The following is a 25385-nucleotide window of genomic DNA, read 5'->3' as shown; positions in this document are numbered from 1 at the left end:
TATTGCAGGGCTGAAGGCAAGACTTGGTCTCCTAATATTCTAGAAGATGGAAAAGCACAAGCTTACCGGATCAACATAGAGTCAGAATCACAGGTATGGGAGCAATAATTAGCTATCTACTAGCCTGGTGAAAAACACTCATGCTCTCATGTCCCCAAAGAATGCCCCTTGCCATTTAATAGTAACATATTTTATTGTCAGCCAGCTTCCTGTACAACATGTTTTTCTAACTTATTTCATATCTTCTTGCCTTTCTGGGATTGACTCCACTTTGTTTTCTGGTCTGTCGTATCATAGACTGTGGTGCATCTTGTCCTGTGTCAGTGTCTTTGTCCTCTTTTTCTTTTCTCTATTTCCCTTCTTCTCTGTCTTGCTTTTTCTATTTTGAATTTTGTCTCTGTCTCTTTCCCCTTAATTTTCAGTCTCTTCTTCCTCTGCTCCAGAATCTGCCCCCCACTACTACATTTCTCTAGTCTAACTTCTCATCAGTTTCCTTCTTCCCCTCCCCGTCTGCCCACTCACCCACACAGCAAAGCACCCACATCCCCTTACACCAAGATACCTAATAGCTAGGGAACACAACTAAAGATCAGTGTGAAGGACCTACTATATTGAGCAGTAGCAGAAGAGGCACTGGAGCTGTCTGCCTGCAGACTTCGGAAGACAACACTGTGTTGGTTCACATTAGATTACCATTTGGAAGGTTATGTTTGCTGCAACAAGGTAGACTGCTATATTCTGCAGAAACTGATGGCACACTCGCCCATGAAAATTTCTACTTGCTATATTCATGCTGGTTCATGCTGTTACTCTGTTAAGGTGATTGCTGTAACAATTTTGTTTTAGAAATTTCTTTAAGATCTTTTACCTTTCTTCAATATTTATAAAGAATCCAAAGACCAGCACCATGTGTCCATGCCACTGGCATATCTCTGGCAACACATTTTCAGTAATAGCTGCAAGCATCTGATCATGGCCCCATATGAAATCCAGTCCAAGATGGATGTCAGAATTAAAAAGATGTGGGGAACAGTTATCATAAAAACATGAGAAACAGCAGACTTTTCTTCAGGGAAGAATGAGGAAGTGGCATTAAGATTGACAGCAGAAAGGTCAACAAATGGTGAACTCAGCTAACAAGAGACTCGAATAGGATTTTAGGAAAACATTGGCTAGCTCTAAAGAAACAGTGTGTAAGTTTCTACTGTGGAGGTTGTCACACTGACACCATGTATTCTATAGTTATTGAAGACATAGGGTGATCTATACACTTTGGCTTTGTATTCTGTCTTTGCTGGCTTAATTAATCAATTAGGGCAATATAGTCCTACAGATATTTTGGATAGACTTTGATATGACCAAAACTTTGCATACAGTGTTAAATTAAGAACAAATGTTCTGCATTTTGACTGCCAGATACAACATTTCTGAGGTTTAAAGCAGATTGGATTTGATCTTCCTATTAATGTACATTACATATGGTACTTTTTAAAAAAAAGACAAAGTTACATAAAATATAGTTAGTGGGGCTTTTAATCTATTATAGAACCATGTTTTTCTGAACCAAAATGTACCCCAAATATGTCTAAACTAGAAATCTCTAAAGTAGTCAGAAAGTACACAGACACATTTACAGCAGAGTAACATGTAGAAATATCTGATGAAGGCAGATGACTTCTCACTCCGACCCTCCCTTTCCAACATGTCCTTGGACTAAATTCTCCCCTTTTTCAAGACAGTAGGCCATTTCTCATGCTTTAACTGTCCCACAGAATTAATATTTGACTTTATCGCCATAGTCTCTGGACACACTTAGTACCACCCAGGGGTTGTGTGTAGTATCAGGGACTCATTGTGGTAGGGACTGTACAAATGTGTTGATTGACACTGTCCCAATCCCAAAGAGCCTACTGTCTCAGAACTGCACTGACTTCTTATGTGCCAAGAAATGTAGGCATGCACTCACTCACTGTCAGGTGGGGCAGGCTATGCCTTTTGTCCTGTGTTTGTACAGTGCCTGGCAGAGTGGGATTTTGGTCCATAAATGGGATTTCTAGGCACTACAGTACCACTAATAATGATAGTAATTGGAACGGAGCCCTTAGAGGATGCAAGTGGTTGTCTTAATCTTCAAACTTCCTATGATGTACTGTTCTACTGCTAGCATGTCAGGAGTGGCCATGGATACCTATGGACACTACATCTGCAGGAGGCCCCCAGTTCCCACCGGAGCTGGGATTATATTGATTGCAGGAGTACTTTGATGTTCACTGGGGAAGGGGCCCATGTGCCAGAAGGCTATCCCTGTGTAATGTTAAACCAAACCCTTTAGCGAAGGGTCTTTATTGAAGTGCAAAAAGAAAAGACCCATTGTAAAGTAATAGTTAGCCTCAAAATGAGTAACCTCATGTGCACCTGGGAAAAAGCAATCTGCCTTTAAACCCAAGAATAAATAGATCGTCATGCAAGCTAGCTCATGAATCACAAAAATAGATTGGGGACTATCCTTGAAAAGATCGTGGGGGTTTGTGCTTTCCAGTAATGTGGAGCACATGTATTTCCTTTCTCCAAGGTTTTACTCTGTTAGTTTTTAGATTGTCCTGTTAGAACAAAGATACCTTGGAAGTCTTTGACTGTTCACTGTTTTAATGATTGCCAAACAAAGAAGGATTTAAAGAATAAAATGGAAATTTAAAAAAAAAAAAAGGAATTTGCTGTAAGGACTTTTTATCTATCACGGTGTTTTTAATGCACCTTCCCCCATGATGTCTAAACATAACCAAAATGATAAAAGCAGGCTGTCTACCTGATTTCTCCCCTTTGCACTGTGACATGCAAAGAAGTGTGTGTTTGTTTATTATTATGCCAAGGTCACTTTGTCTGGAAGGCGGTAAGATTCAACATCATTCTAATCTCTTGCAGGCGGGAGTTCAAAAAGGCAGGAGGTCAGGTTCACTGGATAGTCCCTTCTTTCCTTAAACTCTGTGAATTGTGCTAGATAGTGTACAAACGTATAGCAAAGAGATGGGACTGACCCTGAAGAAGTTACAATCATACAATGCTTATGCTATCCAAATACTAGTAGTATTGTTATTTGAAGTATTAATTTTCTGAAAGAAGCCTTCACTATTTAAAGCTTGAATCTCTTGGTTTGTTCTGCAGTGTCACTGTCTGTTCTATTCACCCCCCTTTTAATGTAACCATACATGTAACCGCTGTCTGATTCTCTAGCAGACAATAAAAGTAGGGAATGCCAGTGAGCTACCATGGAGGAAAGAGATTAGTCTCTGAAAATTCCACTGAGCTTAGTTTCTTTCGCATTGACTCTCTAGTCAAAATACAGCCATATGGTGCTAATAAAAGAATGGGATGTTTATTTTCTTGACCACTCACATGCTGCCAAAATTGACAGCTTAGTGGCATGATGAAGATTGGAAACTCATGTCTCAGACTGTGAGGTCAAACTCCCATTCTCACTAACTGACAGTTAGTTCAGATGGCTGGTCAGTAGTGTGACTGCAGCAAAAATTCATTTGGCAGTGGAACTGTGCATACAGCAGAAACTGGAACAGAGAATTAGGAGGCTAATGAAACAGAGCCTTTCGTATCCAGCTCAGTATGGCACTGACCAAAAGTTATTGCCCTCTGACAACTCTTAGGTGCTCCTCAGGAAATAAGATGGTGAATTAGTTCCCAGTTGACAGAGGTCCGCATCATAAAACCACCATTGGAACTGGTACTAGCTTATCTGATATCACTCATGTCAGGTTTATCAGAAAGGCTAAGGGCTGAATAGACACTGAGGCTGAAGGAGGTTCTTGTCCCTTGAAATGGTGGGCATGACTTTCAGTCACCCTGCACTTATGACATTGCAAAGTGCATGTAAAATGCTACCACTCTGATTTGGTATGAATGACTATATAAGCTATATGGCAAAGACCTGGTCTTTTATAACATGGACAATGGGGGGGGGGGGGGGGGGGAGGCTGTGCTGTTCTTGTTCAGTGGATAAGCAGAAGCAATTACATACCATGGTGATGAGCTGATTAGAAATGTCTGAATCAATACAAGACACGAGTCTCCATGACTATCTGACCAACACTGGGCTCTCTAAAAATGTAGTAAAAACCAACCAACCAAACAAACTTGGCATCAGTGACTGACTTTTCAACTCTTCCCTGGCTGTCAGCATTGGATTGGTCTTCATGAAAGTGAGTGTATCTGAAGACGCACCTGTTCTGTGAAGTGTTCATGTTGTAAGGCCACTCTTCAGTCCTGTTTTCTATTGTATCCGCTCGTGCCTTTAAACTAAGCTCTTTGGGGCATGGTCTCTGTTAGCAGTTTAGCTCATTTTCCCAGCTCTACAGCTTTATGTACTTTTATCATCCTAGAGAAGGGATTAAAACAACCCTTGAATATGTCTCTGTGATTTATGATGGTATTGGGCCAGGTCGCCATCTTTCAGTACAACTACTAGAAGGGAGGAAAGGCAGAAGAAAATCCCAGGAGGCTGCCTCTCTAGAGTTCCTCGCCCCAAATCATTCCATTAGAGTGACAGTCCTCACCCCCTTGGCACCTGCTCCCAATACCCCATGGGTCCCCTGGGATCTTTGTGGACCTTGAGGGACCAGGTGGAAGCCAGAGCCATCTGTGTGAGGGACCCGTACCTCTGTGCTGGCTCTGTGCTCCCAGTGCCTCCTTCCCCACCCTGCTCCCTGATACCCTGGTTCCAGTGGAGACTGAGGGAGCCACACTTCAGTGAAGAGTGCCTGGGGGGCTCCTGACTTCTCCAGGATTTTTCCTGAAGACTCCCAGTAGCACATGATGTAACAGCTCCTCAGGCTGATGTGGAAGGGGCATGGCTATAGTCCCCATTCCCACCTCACCTATTTCTCTTTAGGGGGTATATTCCACAGCCATGTTCTGCATTGTTCCTTGTACCCTCTGCCACCTGTTATGTACCTGCCGCACAGGGCCAGCCACAGTCTGTCCCTAAATGTATATTTCATGTTCATTTTATCTTCTTAGTGTGGGAGAATTGGATGGTAAAACTAAGAAGTGAGTTTCGAGCTTCTTCATTAGCCCTTTTTCCAGTTCTCTGATAGCACCAGGAATATCCTACTGCTCTAACCTCCCACATTGCAGAGTTTTTCCCCTGCAGGACAGAACTTCTTTATTGAGAGGCCAAGGATGTTTGAGTTAAAATTAAATAGTAACTGTTCTGTGTGTGAGCATGGGCTTTTGGCTTCTCAAAACACAGGAGTCTGCTGTTCAGTGCTGGGCTAACAAAATTATACCAGATTTTCAATGTTAATTTTTACTGGAATGGATGATATTCACAAAGTAAACATTTGTAACTGAGCTATGACGGTTTAAAGTTGAATGGCAGATTTGGAGAAGATTATTAAATATCTACTAAACCATTTAGGAATTAGACTTTTAGATCACTCAGGAAAAGAGAGTTTAACTGTACTTGTGTTTCAACTTTGAAATCATAGGAAACAAGTGTAGCAAGAAGAGGAGAATCAGAGATAGCTGCTATAATATTTTAAGCAGCCATCTTTGATTCTCCTCTTCTTGCTACACTTGTTTCCTGTGCTTTCAAAGTTCTTTATGAAACTTTATTTCTCTTATGCAAACTTTTTAAAATGTTCATGTAATGGCAATGGGACTCACTAGAAATGCCTGGATGAATAGATTAGTCTCCTATGTCAGATATTTCCATATGAAGTCAGTGGAGTTTTGCCTGATTAAGACCTGATTGGGTTAGTTCCAGATTTGTTAGATGTGAAGGAAAATATGCATCTATGTAGATAATCTAATTGGGACCTACAGCTGACTATATCTTTGAGGCTTAGACATCTGCTATCTGTATCATGTGTGCTAATGCTTTGCAATCTGCTTTTACAGGAGGATAATAGAAATGCTGAATCAATGAGGCAGTTTAGTTCACAAATGAAAATCTTTTTCTTTAGTCAACACTTTTCTGTTTCACATGATGAACATTCCTGGTTTTATTGATCGTTTTGCTTCTGTAATGTGAAATGTCATGAGAGGTACTGTGAACAGAGATATATCAAATTATTCATGTAGTTCTTCTACGGTGTAATTGTATAGGCAGTGTATAACTGTACTATAAAATATTGGTGCGGTTTGAAAAATATTTGAATGTACATGCACAGTAGCTTCTATGAATTTTCAAAGGATTTGATCTGACCAAAACTTTAGTAAATTTCTAACAATAGACTTTTTACTACTAAGTTAATTTATCAAATAGGGTGTCCCTTTCCAACTTTAAAGGGCTAATCTTTTAAAGCCAGTTTTCCAAGTTCATAGACCTTTTGACAGCATGGGCCAAACTTATCCTTGATGCAACACTCTATTAATTTCAGTTAAGTAACATCAGGGATGAGTTTTGACCTCATGGTATTAAATAGCAGCAGTAAACCCTATCTACTGGGCAGACAGAATTTCCTGACTTTGGTTGCTATATAGAAGAGGCAGGATTTGGATGAGGTCTGCTTAGAAAAAGTCTTCATTGCTACTGCAGGCTACCAAACAAAACAAACATTTGATGCATGAGAGCTCGAGGATAATTTAGTGCATTGTTTGGCAAAAGGGGAAAAACCTCTGTTTTGCACTTTGGGGAAAACAAAGGGTGAGATAATGCTCTGGCACAACATTAGATTCCCAATCACATTGGAACTCTCTAGCTTATTGTCTTAGGACTGATTCAATCGTAGAAACACACAGAAGCCTTCAAGGCGACTGTGAATTGGAAGTATTTATGCAGGGTTTCAAGTTCAGATATCACTATTTAGGACATTAACAGTTTTGCATGTCCAATTTATTGGGCAACGCGGTTATATACAAACCGGTGTAGATTTTCAAACTGGTGCAGATTTTGTAACTGATAATGTTAATCAAGTTGAAAGCAAAGGAATTGTTACAGTAACGTAATGTGGCAAACTGCATTTGATGTGGCCATTAACCTAAAAGTACAAAAAAAGCCTAATTTGGGGGGAAAAAAGGCTTCTGAATGCTCTCTTTATTTAGGGCTTGTCTACACTGGCACCAGGGCTGGCTCCAGGCACCAGCTTACCAAGCAGGTGCTTGGGGCGGCCACTTCGGAGAGAGGCGGCACGTCCAGCTGTTCGGCGGTTATTCGGCGGACGGTCCCTCACTCCTGCTGGGAGTGAAGGACCTCCCGCCAAATTGCCGCCGCAGATCACGATCGCGGCCTTTTTTGTTGTTGTTTGGCTGCTTGGGGCGGCCAAAACTCTGGAGCTGGCCCTGACTGGCACTTTACAGCGCTGCAACTTTCTCACTCAGGGGTGTGAAACCAGTGTAGACTAGCCCTTAGTAAAGTGTTCATACACTGTTAGCTGGAAGCAAAGCCTACTGAAGTCAGTGGAAACCTTCAGATTGACTTCAGTGGGTTTTGGATCAGGCCCTATATTGTAAGCCTTTACTAGTATTTAAAGACCCAGTTCTACAATCAGTACTCATATGAGTAGCACCTTACTCCATGAGTAGTTCCATTGAAAGCAGTTGGCTCAATCGGCGAGGAAATTACCGCTCAGTATGAGTATGTGGGTAAGTTGACTTCAGTGGGAGTTCCATTTGAGGAGTGCGTGCAAGATACAGGGTCCTTGTGCAGTAACCAGTTTAGATTTATTTGTGGCCCATATCACCCAGTCAGTTACTAGTTAACTGTTGAAAGACCTAAATACCTGAATTTCTCAATAAGCCTCATGTGCTTAAGAAAAAAAGCACTTAAGAAATGAAGGGGAAATTTTGCAGTTAAAGCTTTTCAATCAGGTATTTTCCTCAGTCAGTTTCTGTAATCTGAATAGTTTATTTGCCACTTTTCTTTGTTCCCATCACAGGTGATTATAGGCTATATTAATCGTAATAACGTGGGTCGACTGGAAAAAGGAAAATACCATTTGACAGATATATAGTGGTCTATATCACAGTGACTTTGTCTACTTTAAAGTAATACAGTATATTTTAGTGTAATTACCGCAAAGTTTATTGGTAACAGGAGAGAAAACTTTAGATTAGCAACCTAAATGTTGTGTCTGGTGGGAGATAGTATTTTTTTGTTTCAAATCCTTGTTCATTTTCAAAACTGCAAAGCACATTTGCTAGTTTTACTTTCTGTTCTTCATAGTGTTTCTGTTACTGTTCTTAAAACCCAGGGGGCGGCATAATGATGGTTCCATTTCATTTTTCGTAGTCATTCACTTCAAATGTAGTCTTCACTCTGCAGTCATTTGTTACAGTTCTAACATATCTGTGTGTGTTACTAGGCAACCAATATGTTAGGTAAATATTCTAAACACAGTTCTATTTTCTGGTTCCTCCGAAGGGAAAATATTTGTGTGAAGTGTAATGAGCATCATCAACTGCTTCTTGTGTAACGTTGAATCATCTGGAAGCCTTTGTTTGAACAGAAGCTTGTCTATTAATACAACAGAAGGCTAGTTTATTTGTCCAGACTCCCAGATGAGAAAAGTGATGACCTTGGGATGTGTATGTGAAAGACAAAGCTCTTACAGAGATGATCACATCTGAATAATAGTTCAGTGTAATCAGAAATGTTCTTATGTGGTCTCCAAACCTTCTTGCAAGAAACAGATTGGCACTGACTTCTGACAGTAAGAGCAGAACTGAATACTTGGAAGGGGGGGGAAACAACAGCTGTGCCCCAGTCCTGGTTGATAAGTTGGAAAGAGGATAAGGTGGGACCATTCTGGATGACTAATATGTGAATAGTTATAGAAATTCCTTGTCTGTCTTCTGGAAACTTGTTCTCCTGCAATGGTTGAGCTGGTTGTTTGCTATAGGTATTGCCAGGACTTGTAATTAACAGGAAGGCCTGAGATATTTATTTGACTAGAAGCTTCCTTTTTTCTTCACTACTGAAAAATAGGCTGGTCAATTTCAAAATAGGAAACAATTTTCTCCATCATTTTCATGTGATTTTTTTTCATGTAATGTAGGATGAGGAAGGACTTCATGCCCAGAGAAATTTAGTTTTAAGCTAGGGATGTAAATATCGGTTTTAAAAGTTAACCGGTTAAACGATTAAATTATATCATTTAACCGTTAAGCGAGGTCACTACGGTGGGCCAGCATGGGGTGGCAGGGGCTGGGGTCCCTCCTACCGGCTGGCCACCAAGGTTAACGGTTAAGGTCTGATTAATGGTAAGCCTAATGCTTACTGGTTAATCATTTAACCATTTACATCCCTATTTTAAGCATATGAGGATATCTCAACAATATGAGATTCTTGGATTTAATACTTGTGCTCTCAAACCCTCTTCTCCACTAGTATGCAGAGGGAAGGGGAAAGGGCATAATACAATAATACTTCCTGGGAAGAAAGAAATTCCCTTGACCAGTATTAGAGGAGAATTAAAATTAAAAAAACAAACCCTATGTCCACTAAATGGTCTGTAACTTCACCCTCCAAGTGTCAAATGGTTCATGAGTTAGGCTTGTTCTTTTGGTTTCATTTCACTAGCTGGAAATTACTTTTCTTATTAAGTGATGGCAGAATTACTATATTATGAGCGTGGTGGATACCAGTAAGAAGTTAGACATGGTGCAAGATAGATGGGTGAGGCTTAAAGATGAGTAAAATTTAAGTCATAGGATAATGATCACGGGCACAGTTCTTTACTTAATAGAATTATTTATTTATTATCACAGTAGTGCCTAGGACCTCCAGCCATGGACCCGGACCCCATTGCGCTAGGTGCTGTACAAATACCGAATGAAAAGACAGTCCCTCCCTTAGCGAGCCTACAGTCTAAGTATAAGACGAGACAACATATATGTACACACAGACTGATGGGGGAGCACAAGGAAACGAGACCATATTGGTCAGCATGATAGGTAGTGATCTCGGCATGCCAGTAGCGTAACCAAAACATTGTTAAGGAATTAAAACCTAGAGATCAAAATGTAGGCAATGAGAAGTCAAAATCTAGACAACGCAATCCTGCTTAAAAGAGATCAGGCAGCTCTACCAGCTTGATGGCATGAAAACTGGATATGCTGAAAGGCTCTTTTAGAAATGGATTTCGAAAGTACAAGGGTGGATGGTTACTGTTTTTGATTTGTCTACAGTGTGAGTTGGCATGTCATATTCCTAGCAAGGATAATCAGACAACACCCAGAACAGCACTAGCATAATGGGCAACTCTTGGCGTAAGTAACTGAGTTTGGAAACCCGCACACAAACGTAAGTCTGCTTGCCTGGATTGAGAAATCTTCCCTCTTCAGTACTGGAAAAGTGAGAACATGAGGCTCAATGAAAATTTTGGTACAGAGATTAAATCCCTTTTAAGGTTCAGATTATCAGTGTGGTTAGAAAATGCTATTATTCCTTTGGCTGGACCGTGGGCCAGATCCTCAGTTGGTCTAAATCTGCATAGCTCCATTGTGGTCATGGAGCCAGGTCAATTTACAGCAGTGAAGAATCTGGCTCCATACATTGGATCCTTCCGGTGGAAATTATGTTATTACCAAAGGCTATTAGCTATTTGGTTGTGTTTGAGTGACGTATATTTTTGTATTTTGGATTCTATCACACTCTTTATAGTATATAGGAGGATTCGCCACCATCATTACCCAAGGTACTTCATTGCAAAAGTACTTGACATTTAATTGGCTTTTATTTTCCAATATGGATTGTTTTGTTTTCTCTCACAGGTGAAAATTGACAATTACCTCAGCTTTGGGAGTGAAGTAGTGATACTCAAAAAGAACAGGAGTACTTGTGGCACCTTAGAGACTAACAAATTTATTAGAGCATAAGCTCGAAGTGGGCTGTAGCCCACGAAAGCTTATGCTCTAATAAATTTGTTAGTCTCTAAGGTGCCACAAGTACTCCTGTTCTTTTTGCGGATACAGACTAACACGGCTGCTACTCTGAAACTAGTGATACTCAGCATTTCTGTTACTATTATGTTATTTCCACTGAGTCTCAAGCATATATCATGCAATCGGTTCCTTTTATAATCTTCTTAATAAAAAGAAGAAAATGGCTTTCATTCTGTCTGAAAATTCCTTTGGCTCCTCATAAATTTGAGTACCGTTTACATATTAAATTACCTGGGGCCTGGAGTTGTCTTAAGAATTTGAACACTAGAAGATATAGTAGCTACAGCCCAGTGTTAACACAGAGCTCATTGTTTAACCACAGCACAGTGGCTGTTCTTACGTTAGGCTCCAAATGCTCTTTCACTGCAAACGCGAGAGAGATTTGTCTAAACAAAGAACCAAGAGCAGGGCAGGGAACGCATTTGAAGATGCTTGGTTTATTAGAAGTGATGCAAGACAAATGTTGGCAGCATGTCAAAAAAAGAAAAAGAAAAGGAGGAAGTGTATTCTATACGTTCCACTTCAGCAGAAGGAAAAGAGAGTATATAATCCATGCTTTTCACTAGTTAACTTGTTTGGTTAAAAGTGTTAATAAAACTGACACAACGTTAGCGCAAAAATCTCCCCTCCTTTGGCTGTTCACTATACACATCCGTGTATTGTTGGCATTGAAAATCCTGACCCCTGGCAAGATAAGTGGAAACACATTTTAATCATTCTTGTCTTGCATGGGTAACTTATTCCATCGCTATGGATTTCTGCGAGACAGTTAGAGAGCCAGGTGGCTTAAAGGATAAAGCTGCAGCACCACAATTCAAGTCCCTCTTGAGCTTTCAAGCGAAACAAGTTCTGTGGCCTCTGCCAAGGAGCTGATTGTGTACGCTCCTCTCAGGATAAAGCAGGTGGGAGGTGCCAGAGTTTTGCCCCTGGATGGACTGACCTTCTCAGGCCTGACCTTATGCCCATTGAAGTCAATGGCAAAACCTCCTCTGATTTCAAAGGTACAGACCAGGCCCCTGGTTACCAGCAGACACTGACCTGCTCCACTGACAATCTCACTTTATTTTATGTTTGTAATTTTGTCCTTTTTAATGAAAAATTTGCTGAAATCCCATGATAGGGAGCCAGGACTCACCCAATCTGAAGACTACATAAGGTGATCCTTTCAGATAAGAATGAAAGGCACTGAAAATAGAGTAGAGAAGCTCAAATTACAAGCTACTTGCCTTTCTCTAGCCTGGGAGAAATAGCAGACTTCAACTGAATTTAGTGCTGCTGTTTTTACCTTCACAGAACATGCACTCACCAGAGAAGCAGAGAGGAAAAGATATCAATAAAAATGTAACTGTGAGGAAGTGGAAAGATTATAGGGCCAGAACCTCAACTGGTGTAAACTGGCGTAACTGCATTGAATCGATGTAATAATGTCAGTTTATACCAGTTGAGGGTCTGGTCCCATCACTGGACAAAGAGGTGTAAAAATCCACGTGCACGTAAACAGTCTAGTGGCATGACATTCTTTTGGGGAGACCCAAGCGAGATCATGCATAGCTTCACTTGGCTTCAGGATTCAAGTTATATCTTCTTTCCAAGCCCATCCTTCGGAAAACAAATTTTAAATCATAGAATTGTCACTTACACAGACACGCACAGAGAACTTTATAGATTTAAAATGTACAAACCGACAGTCACTCAGAAATTTGTCTGTCATAACCGAGTCTAACTTATACCAGCCAAAACAGGGAAATCCCCAAATCCCAAATCAAGCCTTCTGTTGAGGTCTTTAACTCATACTCTTTATACCCTTATTAGAAGCGATGAACCTAGTTATTATATCTGGCTTTTTAGCTCATGTGAGCAATGTTTTGTAAATGATGGAGGTTGAAATGTATGTTTGGATGTTTGTAGCCAAACCATTTCCATTTGTATACTCGTAAATGAGGGCAGGGTATTTTTTATTGTTTTGGAAATTATATTATTAGAGGCCAGGGATTTGGGGCAGAGGGTTGGAGGAATGAGATACCAAGATTGAATAGTAGAGCAAGACACAGGGCTGTCTCAGCTCTTATAAAAGTCTAGAGCAACTCTTTGTTATGCCGAACCTTCTGGGTGGAACAGCTCTTTTTATGGAACCTGAAGATTTATGTACACTGATTTTGTGTGCAAGCTCTGTGGGGTCACCTGTCTCCTTGTCTGCCCTTTACTTTCTGGTGTTGGGATCAAATACAAGTTACTTTAATTTGGGGCATTTTTTTCCTCCTGAATGCCTGAGGAGAGTCAGTGAGATTTTAATCTCCTGGCTGTGGTAGTGCAAAGGAGCATGTATATAATTGGATATTTTTCTCGCATCTATGTAATTTTCTTCTTCAGTTTTTGTTTCTTGTGGGGATTTACACCCCCACAACATAAATAAACAAAACCAATTCCCTCTTTGGAGAGTTAAATTGCAGCAAGTCTGGGTGGTTTGGGACTTTTGTGTGGAGAGAAACTTTCAAACACAAATACTACAGGCTCACAAAGCAGTTGGCAAAGCAAAATACAAAATGTGCTATTTAAAAAGTCTCATGAGTTTTGATCACCCTCAGTCAGACAGTGGGTTAATGGTGAGCCTGGAATAGAGCCCAAGGCGAGATCCTCCCCTACACTCTGTGCCCTTTATGTTGGGTAAAGGAGCTCCATAAATGCCGTTTTGAGAAGGACAGGATTCTCCCAGCTCAGGTATTATGAAAGGCAGCCACAAGTCTACCTCCCATGGACCGGTTTGCAAATGTAGGAGACGTCCTGGGGGCAGAAGGGACATGCTGGGGTGGGGGTGTGGTGGAGGAGCAGGGCTGCAGCACTCAATGTGGTTGAGATTCTGGACATTGTTGCAACCTGGGAAGGCTGCTGCAATTTATACAGCACGCCAGGGCTGTCTAAGTTACACCGGCGTTCTCTCCAGCAGATACGGCCACCGTAGCCGCCATGCCCCTGTGCCTGCCAGGTCTCTTCAAGACACAGCACAGAATCTCACCCCAGGTCTCCAGAGACCCAGGCCAGTGCCCTATCCACAGGACCAGGCTCCCTCTTTAAACAGTTCTTCTCTGCCTGAAGCATTTGTCAGCTGTTTATCTCATGTAGAATTCCGAAGCGGGAGCTATTAATTTGGGAGCAGAGTCTACAACCCTTACTAATGTTTAGCACTGCCTGACACTCCAAATAGTCTCCCACTGAAGTCAGTGAGACTTGTCCAGAGCGAAGTGCAACTCAGTGTAAGTAAGGGTGGCTGAAGCATGCGCTTCCTAGTATTGCCAAGAAACTTTTATTTTTCTCAGTGATACTGAGTGGAAAGCAAACGAAATAGCAACACCAGATTCTTTGTGAATAGGTCAGAGGGTTTAATTGAAGGCTGTGGAAGAGGCTGCAGGACTCTTCACGTAAGACCAGTTAGCATGAGTTGTCTGTACCTGTAACTTTAACCACTCCTATTATGTATGTTTAGCCTTTTCTAAATAGTGCACTGAGTGCTTGGGAAAGATGTTGGATTTCCCACCTGGGGGACTGAAGCCTTCTATTATCATCAGAAGAGTTAAAGTCCAGGCAGCAGCAGCAGAGCGGGTTTCCCCCTTGCTGCCCACGTTATGCTTCACTTCATGGATGTGTTTACGCACGAGAGCACTGAGGAGCATCTTCCCTCCCTAAAGAAAGAAAAATCCAAATAGAAAAGGTGGAACTACCAAGACGTCTTTTAAACTTCACTGCTAAGCTCCAGTGTTTTGATCATCTCCCAATCCTTATCCTCCCTGGGTCATTTTGTGTGGTGTGTGTGTGTGTGTGTGTGTCTGTCTCCACTGTAAGCTCTTTAAGCAGGTACCTTGTCTTCATGTCTGTTTTTAAAGTGTCTGGCACAGTTTTGGCACTACAGAAATGATCAACAATAATTATTAATAATATTCCTCAGACCTTCTCTGGAAAGTCCACTCCCTAAGGGCAAGAGAAAAGAATCCCTGTGCTGTTCCAATGAGAAAGTGGCTACTCCGCATCTCCCAGGGAGTCACTCAGGTACAGAGATGCTGTGACTCAGGCAGGTATGCCAGGACAGGCACTCTCTCCCAGCCCTCTGCTGGTTTTCACTGTGGCACATGGCTGTGGAGTACTGACCTCCTGGGAGGTCCCTTCCCCATTTGGATTTGAGCACACTCCACACAGGTGCAGAGCCAGGTCCCAGTGAGTTTGTTCTAATATAATTAATGTGATCATATGGCTAGGATTGCAGGGGGTTAATTGCACAGTAATTGGATCATGTGCGGAAATGCACATTCTCCATTTTTATTATTTTTTTACAAATGGATGGTGATTAAAATAATTCATTTAGCAGCTGCAAATGCTGTGAAGAAACTATTTATAATAACAGAAGGCAAGGCTTGTAAAGCTGCTGTTGTTTTGTATTCCAGAAATGCATATGTTTACAGAGTGGATAATGTTAAAAAGCACTGGCAAGCTCTGGCTGTCCATGAAATGTTGGTGGTTATAGTCCCCAGTTTGTGGTTTTCAGACAACTACAAAGGCACATTTTATGGAGGACTTTTTAACATCAGTGTGTTAGGGAAAGGGTCTTGATAACATATTTATTGGCTGGAAATAAGATTTTATGGTGGTAAAATCCACAACTGATAGTAAGGTCACAAGGCTGGCCATAGGGTTGCCATCAAAAATAATAATAAAAAAGAAAATCTTTACATGATGTTTTTCTTGTGGCTGATGAGAGCTTTCTGGGATATTGCAGACTGTACAATGCAAACAATCATTTAAAAAAACGTTCATCAGTTTGGAGAGTACTATCCCAGATAATAGAGATGTGAAGCTCAAAGAACCTTTTTAAATACTTGGCATGCAGATAATGTATTTTTCCCCTTGCAGTTGTTATACAGCTAAATGAATGCTTTCTTGGCTGTGCAGTGGAGTACTTAAGCACATAGCTCTGTGACTTTTCTTATCCCCAGATCTCATCTGTTTCCTATTAACAGCAGAGCTTTTTTCAGGATGAATTCCACCAAACCTTATTAGAGGCGAACACAAACCTATTACTTATGACAGGCTCCAAATGGGGTCACATTTCAGATGAATGTTTTCTGCTTCTTTGTTAACTAAAGGGAGTGTAGAAAGACCATCCGACTTTAAAATGTATAAAAGGGAAGATTGGACAAACCCTTTTGGCGATCATCAGATGAATGTGTAAGTTGTATAGGCAGGTTAGATGTTTTCCTTCTTCTTAGGTGTTGGATACGTTGTTTGAAATAGTTACTTCTCAGAAGAATACTTGAAATATTTTTAAAAAAACCAAACACTCAGTTCAGCCAGCTGAATCAATCCTCTTTCTCTCTTATCTATTAATCTTCAACACTGAACGAAATTCCAGGGTTGTTTTTACAAGGACGGTATAAAATTAGCCTGAAGTCGGCTTATCCACAAAGCTGACTCTTGAATCTCCACGGTCAACCCAAAGCTTACTCAGAAAGAAAAGTTTGACAGTCAAATGAAAATAATCTCAATTTTAATGTGTGTGGCTCTTTCAATATAATCATAGGTTTACATTCTTGTCTCCACACAATTCAGAGTGCAGCCCTTGAAATAAAGATCTTGCACAGCATCTCTTCAGAGTGCTTTGGAATGAGTTGGTGGCATCAGTCCATTTACTAATGGAGAGATGAACACATCACACAAATGACCATGGCACCGATGTTCACTTTAAAATGGTACCAACACTACCCAGGCTGTCCCATCTCTGTTGTCAACTAATGGACTTCAGTCTCCAAACCAGCATCTTTTATGAGCATTAAACTAACAAATATGAAGGTGTGTGTCTGCGGGGGGGAATCATTATATAACAACGTCCCTGCCTCCTTTTTAGCTGCCTATGTGAGCTGCTCGCAGAACTGCCCATAAAAGGACGCTGTGACTAAGTTTGGTTTTAGGTTTGGCAGGATATGAAAATGAATTCTTTTTAATAAAGTTCCAGGGCCTGATTCTGATCTCACAGCATAAAACAGAAGTCAATGGAGTAACACCACTGTAAAACAAGTACCAAGTCAGAATGAGGCCTTCAGGGTTTGAGTTTGCCCTCTGGAGCAGGATAGAGGCCTGGCATATGAAGAGATCACACCTTATATTTTAAAAACATTTTGGCCAGGTCTGTCTTGTTCTGCCAACTCTGACCTGTTGTATTCTGTTTCCCCCGTTTCAGAGCCATAGGTAGCCAGCTGTGCAAAATCCTATAAGAGAAACTTGAGCCTGTAGCCATACTGTCTATAAATATTTTCGTTGTTGGATGACAGGCACAATCAATTTGGATTTCAAAATACTGTCCAACCCTCTCGGGAACTTCTGTCTTGTTTGCCCTAAATCCTTACTGCTAAATTTAAAACAATTCAGCCAGATTCCCTGATGCGGTGTGGGTGAATTGAGCCAGGCTGCTGGCGTAGACTGGCCCTAAAGATGGCGTAGCTACCCTTGCGAGGATCACTCCAGTACAAGGGGGATACTCCGCTGGTCTAGAGTTGGCCTGAAGGCTCCAATAGCATCATTCATCTGTGAACAATCTGCTACTGGGATAGAGGGGGTAGCCAGAATTCCCTGTACATTGCAGGGATCTCCAGTTGCAGCTTCACCCCAGGGGGCAATTAGCAGCCACTCTGAATTAGATTACCACTCAGGCAGCTCTTGCACCAGGAGACCAGCTCCCATACATGGCAACCCCAGCATCAAGGAAGTTCAAAGCTGAGCTTTATACCACCTTTGCACATGTCTGTTCCTGGCCTGTGCTGCAGCTCACCACGTCCCCCAGGATAACTGTATTTAAGGGATTGTTTTTATTTCAATTGATTCGTTTTGCTTTTCTCTATAGCATATAGGGCAAAGTTACTCTATGCCTTAGAACAAGCGTAGGTGGCTACAATTAACTGCTTTGCAGTTGTACATAAACCAAACCACTCGAAAACATAGTGCTGTACTACAAGGGTTTAATGGCTTTTCTGTTGTTGTGATTAGTTCAAAGGGAATGATAAAGCCTAAACTACAGTGTTAACGCATGGGGTCTGGGATAATTTTAGCAGCTCAGTATTGTAACCTTTGTATATTTCATTTTTTTCTTTTATTTAACTTTCCTCAAAAGAACAATAAAAGGGCTAAAATGCTTTGGCTCCTCACAAAAATGTGTATGATGGGACCAGAATTAGTACAGATTCTGAAGCAAGCTTAATTTTTTTTTTTTTTTTTACATTTGAGCTGATTGTTGTAGCTATCCTCCATAAATTAAGCAAGAACATGAGACAGGATTCAGCTTGTGCCTTTGATTAAAAATGTCTCCTTTTACAGATGATACACGTGACATTCTTCCGCTCTGATTAGGCCTCAACTCGAGTATTGTGTCCAGTTCTGGGCGCCACATTTCAGGAATGATGTGGACAAACTGGAGTGAGTCCAGAGAAGATTGACAAAAATGATTAAAGGTCTAGAAAACATGACCTATGAGGGAAGATTGGGTTTGTTTAGTCTGGAAAAGAGAAGACTGAGAGGGGACATGATAACAGTTTTCAAGTATGTAAAAGGTTGTTACAAGGAGGAGGGAAAAAAATTGTTTTTCTTAACTTCTGAGGATAGGACAAGAAGCAATGGGTTTAAATTGCAGCAACGGAGGTTTAGGTTAGACATTAGGAAAAACTGTCACTGGAATAAATTGCCGAGGGAGGTTGTGGAATCTCCATCATTGGAGATTTTAAAGAGCAGGTTAGACAAACACCTGTCAGGGATGGTCTAGATAATTAGTCCTGCCGTGAGTGCAGGGGACTGGACTAGATGACCTCTCAAGGTCCCTTCCAGTTCTATGATTTACCCACAGACACAGTGGTGGGCACTTTTTTAGAACAAACATTAGACAGACTCCACTCAGGTATTTTTTGTTTGTTTGTTTTGCCCTCTTCTTCTGTCTACTGTAATCATTTGAGTAGCCCTTGCCAAGGACACATTGTTTAGCCATATATTGCAGATCCTGGGTTTGAGAAATGCTTATCATCTTTTTATGGAATACATCTGAACTCGGATACAAAAGGCCAGAGGAGAGACCTGCTAGTTAGGGGCTGGAGCGTTCACAGGCTGCTTCACCAGCTACAAACACAAAAACATTTCCTCAAGGGATACTTTTGTAAATTGACTCTAACACCAGATGACATTTTCAACTCATGTTTTACACCTATCAAGCCTCATATCTTTGTTTCAGTAAACATCTAGCTTAAACCGTAAGTGCCCAAGGTAATTAACTGAGCACTGCAAAATGATAGTGTGTTTTTGACCACAGCAGATCTGAAGTACATCAAACTGAAACTTGCACTTCTCATCACTTAGTCTCAACCTGTGTGCCCTCTTCCACACAGGCAGCTTGATTTATGTCAGCTGCATTGCATGTGTAGAACTGACAGGAGAAGCTGGGCCCTGTGATTTAGAAAAATAAACCTTGTAGGTAGGTTTTTCAAACGCACTAAAGGCAGTTAGGTGCCTAACACAATGGGAATTAGGTACCTGACTGCCATGTGTTCCTATCAGAACTGCCCCTTACATCTGGTCAAGGGCAATGTGGTCTTTAAGGGCTGGTCTACACTGGGGGGGGGGGGGGGATCGATCTAAGATACGCAACTTCAGCTACGAGAATAGCGTAGCTGAAGTCGACGTATCTTAGATTGACTTACCTCCCGTCCTCACGGCGTGGGATCGATGGCTGCGGCTCCCCCGTCGACTCCGCTTCCGCCTCTCGCTCTGGTGGAGTTCCGGAGTCGACGGGGAGTGCGTTCGGGGATCGATTTATCGCGTCTAGACGAGATGCGATAAATTGATCCCCGATAGATCGGTTGCTACCCGCCGATCCGGCGGGTAGTGAAGACGTACCCAAAGACTAGCACAGGATTAGGGAGTTACTAGGTTCTTAACCCAGAGCTGTGGGTTCTAAACCTCTGTGACCATGGGGAATTCACTTAAAACAGCATTTTCATACTTGGGTGCCTTTGGTTGGTTCTTGAAAGTTGCAGCTGCTCAGAATCTTTCAAAATTACCACTTATTTAGGTACCATCTTTAGGCACACGAGTTGGAAATCTTTGGCCTTAACCTCTCTGCCTCAGTGTAAAATGGGGTTAATAACACTTAACTATCTCACAAGGTATTTGAATAACAAGGGATTATTAGTTTTTTAATATCTGTACTTTCAACATTTACAAGCCTGAGCCAAAACCCAGTGAAGTAAATGAACTTTGGAGTTGGAACCGACCTTTAAGTTTAAGAGTTAAGTATTATACAACTGTCTCTAAAAATTCTGCCTTATAATAGGGAATCCTGTCCACTACTGAAGCTCTCTAGCTGAACAAAGACAGAAAGACAAATAAAGCATTTTGCAGAATCCCTTACAAAGAGAATAAAATAAAAAAATCCTAATAAATCTGAATCAACCGAATTTGAGGCAGCAAAGCTGGGAAGCATTCAGAAGGCAGTAAGCCAAATAAGAGTGTATGTATCTTGCCAAGCTAGGTATCAAAATTCAGAATGAGAGAGCTAAAGTTCCCAAACTTTTAGAAACCACATGCCTAGCACAGAATATCTCCCTCTGAGTGAGGAGGGCATAGAGCTGTCAGCTCAGGAAGATTGACAATATCTAAAACAGAGAATAAATGAGCTCTTGATACCACCAGCATCTTAGCCTTAGTTATGGAGTGAGGACAGAGTGCCTCCACTTGCCAAGGAAAGGGCTTAGATGCAAATCCTTGCTGGACGATCTTGTGAAATTTTGAATCCCATCATTATTCCCATTAAGCAGGCAGTCTAAAGCTCTCCTTGTCACATTTTGAAAAGTGTCTTTATGTTTTTTGTTGACTGTACAAAAAGGCATTTACAAAATATGATAAACGTTGTCTTCCATAGTGAGAGAGAGAGAGACTAATTTTCTAATTCTTTCCAAAATTCCTGGCTGATTGCATATTTTCCCGGTTAGGGGAACATTTATATTAGAAATGTTTAGCTGAATAGATGTGCTCAGCTTCCGAGGCTTGTGTTACAAGCTAATTTAAAAAGCTTGAGGATTGTTAACCTGCACATTCCTGACGCCTCTCCCCTGACATACAGTACCATTGGGTTTGATACTGCCACCTATAACCTTGGTCTAAGATAGATGGACTATATATTTTTTTTAAAAATGTGGACACGTCACCCTTCCTTAATATACACCTAGGGCACAAAATAATTAAAACCACATTGTGCCACCTTTACTCACGTTGGGCCAGATCCTCAGCTGTTAATGGAGCTACACTAATTTCCACCAGCTCTGGATCTGGCCCATTGAGTACTACCATTGATTAGAATGGGACTACTTCGTGTAGTAAGTTACGACTCAAGATGAATACATTGTTTAGAGTCTGGCCCTTGGTGAATTAATGATGGAGAAAAGCATTTGTGCGAGGGTAACAAACCTACATGCAAAATCATAGCACCCTATTGATGAGTATGGAGATCAAATTTCTGTGATGATGAAACTCAGTTTAGGCCTGGTCTATACTCAGAGGGGTTTTTTGTACCAGTGAAACTATGTTGGTTAGAAGTGTGCCTCTCTTCCCCCTGCCCCATCATGGTTATACCAGTCCCACCCTTATTGTGAACACAGCTATACCTGTATAACTCATGCTTATACCAGGATAGCTTATTTCCCTTCCTGTACATTAATAGTATAATAAGCACAGTTGTACTGCTGTAACTGTGTTTACACTAGGGGGTTGTACCACTTTTACTGATACACTTTACTGATCTAGTGGCCTAAGGGCTTGTCTACATGGCAGGTTAGTGCGTGGCAGGCCAGGCTGTGAGTCTACAGTGCACCAGCTTGCTGTGCAGTAACACCCCATGTGGACCCTGCTACAATGCAATGCGTGGTAAGCCAGGGTGTAAATCAGAGGTGGGCAAACTACGGGCCACATCCAGCCCGCGGGACCCTCCTGCCCGGCCCCTGAGCTCCTGGCCGGGGAAGCTAGTCCCCGTCCCCTCCCCTGCTGTTCCCCCTCCCCCGCAGCCTCAGCTCACTGCGCCGCTGGCACAATGCTCTGGGTGGCTGGGCTCATGCAGAGCCATGGCCCGACCCAGTGCTCTGTGCTGCGCGGTGGCATGGCTGGCTCTGGCCGGGCAGCGCGGCTGCCTGTCCTGGTGCTCTGGGCGGCGTGGCTGTAGCGCCGCCAGCCACCGGTGCTCCAGGCAGTGCGGTAAGGGGGCAAGGAGTGCGGGGGGGGGACTGGATAGAGGGCAGGGGAGTTTGGGGTGGTGGTCAGGGGGTGGGGGTGTGGATAGGGGTCGGGGCGGTTGGGGGGGAACAGGGGGTTGAATGAGGGTGGGGGTCCCGGGGGAGCAGTCAGGAAGGAGATGGGGAGTGGTCAGGGGACAGGGAGAGGTGGATGGGGCAGGAGTCCTGGGGGGGGGGGGGGGCGGGGGGGAGGGCCGGGCCACGCCTGGCTGTTTGGGGAGGCACAGCCTCCCCTAACTGGCCCTCCATACAATTTCAGAAACCCGATGTGGCCCTCAGGCCAAGAAGTTTGCCCGCCCCTGGTGTAAATCTACAGCACACTAGCTTGCCGAGCACTAACTTGCTGTGTGGACTCTGCTACAGTGCAGTGAAGGTCCCAGAGGAGCAGTATGCTAAGCTTCACTCCAGGACCACTGGAGCAGGTTCCACACAAGGCAAGTTACTGTGCAGCAAGGTGTGGTGTGCTGTAGTCTGGGTTGCCAGGCACTAGCTTGCTTTGTAGACAAGCCCTTAGTCATAGTAAAACTGGCATAGTGGTGTATAGTTCTGTATTTCTACTGAAACCTCCATCCTACTTCTTTTTATCCTCTCCTTTGTGTCTCTGAGACTGGAGGAGACCAGGCATTTTCAAAAACATTTGATCCTTGGAACTTCACTGGCTGTGTCTTGGCGTGAATGGAGTAATAGGTGAGAAACTGTAGCTGCACTGAGCTAGTGGGGAAAAAAGATTCACCAGTGACTTGGACAGGATTCTAAAGTGACTTTCCAGAGATGGAAAGAAGTATAGAAACAGCCTCCCGTGAAGGTGGATCTCACATTTTTGAAGCACTCGTTGCTGACTCTTTGTTCAGGTCGAAAGCAGAGCAGGGGATAGTTTTACAAATCCAAACAACTTGTTGTCTTTCACCTGTAGGAAATTTTCCCTTTCTTAAAAATGAGGAGATCCCCAGTACTGAGAATATCACTTTCCTTCAATTGCATAATTTCCATTTTAAGAAAATTGTTGGATTGTTTAGAGAAGCACTATGTGTTAAAGTATTCAGGCTGTCAGACAGCCATGCCGAGAAATGTTCACTGTGTGTCAATAGCATTAGCAGTTGGACAGCTGAGCCAAAGTTTGAGGTTTTTTCCCCTTTGATGATCTGTCAGAACAGACTATTTAAGATGATGTTGTCATGATGGCTTTTCAATAGGCTTTGTGCTTTATATTCTAAACATGTTGATAAAGAAGGTTTGTGTCCTTTCAATTAAATCTTAATAACATGCTTATTTTTAAAAAAAACACATCAATCAAACACTTTGTCAATGTACTCTTTGTTCCAAATACCAGCTTGAACGTCTCTATTGTTTCCCTTGTATATATTGCAGATACCATTGTGATGAGAGCAATGTAGAAACTTACATATTTGTATTAAGAGTTTTTAAGTGGATGTAGAATAAAGTAGTTTGTGTTTTAACATCGGTACAGAGAGCGTCGGTGCATTGTGGGACAAGAGAAAGATAGTTGTACAGAGTACTTGGTCTCTTTCATGTCCAGTACTGGTGGCTTTCTGGCTATTTTCCTGCTTCATCTTATTGCTTTTTGAGGTTTCATAGGATATGCTGCATATGAAAGAAGCCTTGCAAAACCAGATTCTGTTCCATCCTTTATAAAGAAAGGTCAGGAGTGAACTTGTTTAACTATAAATAGCTAATTAGCCTCCCAAACAAAAAACCTTTCATGTGTGCTGGACTCTGTAACCAGCATTCCAGAGCCAGCAGCTTTTTTCTGGTCCTTGCATTTAGTTACACGGGTTTGTTTGAACTAGTTACTTGAGATAAACAAGTATCTATTTTTCTGTTGCCACCTTAAAGCCAGCAGTGTACACCTGTAAGAGCCCGTGGTGCAAAGGGTCACTGGTATAAACATGTTCCACCTCAGTCCCGAAAACTGTTACAAAATATAAAAGGTTTTCATATAAAGAGTTAAATTAGAGAAGTGTTTGTGTTTCAAGAAAAAGCCGAACTCAGAAAATAAATCTAATTGTGGGGCAGGGGACCCCCATTTCTTTTTCAGATTTCCTAGTGTAACTCTTGTGAACTTGATTGTTTTCTTCAGAAAACAGTTCACTTGGTATTTTCCATTTTGAGATGTTTGGTAACAATAAAGGCCACCGGTTAGTGATAGACAGCACAACTGAGTTTCGCCCTTCTCTTCCTGGGATAAGTATATTCTTTAGTGCCATTGCTTAAGATTCTTTGTGGAGTGAGTGCATGCAAGACTGACAGAATGTGGCTTTTAGTGAATGAGGATTTATTGGGAAAAAATCCAGTAGCTCCAAGTACAATAGCCAATTTAATGTACCTCATCAGAGTATGCACTTAATGCATGTAATCATGGCTTGCTGCCAATGCTACTATTACCATAAATGTATATGTATAATTTCCTTTCACTTCCTCTATGCCATGCCAAAAGAAACACTCCGAGCCATATTGTGTTGCATTTTCCTTTTTCTGGAAATAGTTTGTCGGGATAGATGGACTGCATCCATAAGGCCCTACATGTCAGTAGCCGTTAATGTATAGGCAGTGCCGAGGGATGTAAATTATTAATAAATGGGTGATGTATATATTTAAGAGGAAAACATGAAGTTGAACTAAATGTTCCTAGGAAATACACAGAGAAAAACAGTGACAAGTGTTCACATGGATAGAACACCTTTGTTCTTTGGAGTGTTAGCTTGATCAAGCTGATTTGGGGGATCTGGGACCCACTGATGTTATGAAGAATGCTGTCAGGAGTAAGAGCTTGTGGCTAGCCTGCTTACCTGCTAGCTAGCTTAACCCCCCGGCAGTCCAAAGCATGCAGCTGGACCCCAGTTGCACTGCCTGATTGGCTAAACCACCCAATTAGCAGAGGGCATCAGCAGACCTGCCCTTAAAACCAGCTGATATCTGACTCTGGCTTGACCATTGACTCTGGCATCTGGCCACTGACTCTGGTCCGGACCTTCACTTCAGTTTTCCTCTCTGGATGCCTATTCTGCCCTGTAGGCCTGACTCCTGCTCCAACTACTAGGCAAGAGAGTCCATGTCCCAGTTCCTAACAGATGTACCCCCCCCCCCAATCCTTTCCTCACCATGGCCCCAAGCTCTCCTCCTCCTTTACTCTATCATCTTTCCTCTATGTATTCTCTCCCACATTGG

General features: G+C 42.1%; 1 protein-coding gene across 1 annotated transcript in view; it reads left to right on the top strand.

Moving 5' to 3' along the window:
* Window positions 1-25385, top strand: part of PDLIM4 (PDZ and LIM domain 4) — an 86110-nt gene that overhangs the window by 40182 nt on the left and 20543 nt on the right. The window contains exon 3 of the mRNA XM_026659508.1: window positions 9-93. Coding sequence (XP_026515293.1) covers window positions 9-93 — 85 coding nt within the window. The remainder of the gene's footprint in view (window positions 1-8; window positions 94-25385) is intronic.

This window comes from Terrapene carolina, unplaced genomic scaffold (assembly GCF_002925995.2).
Source record: "Terrapene carolina triunguis isolate 2854851 unplaced genomic scaffold, T_m_triunguis-2.0 Scaffold629, whole genome shotgun sequence".
NCBI classification, from domain to species: Eukaryota; Metazoa; Chordata; order Testudines; family Emydidae; genus Terrapene; species Terrapene triunguis.
The sequence above is the reverse complement of the archived record's forward strand: the minus strand, read 5'-3'. Positions and strand labels throughout refer to the sequence as shown.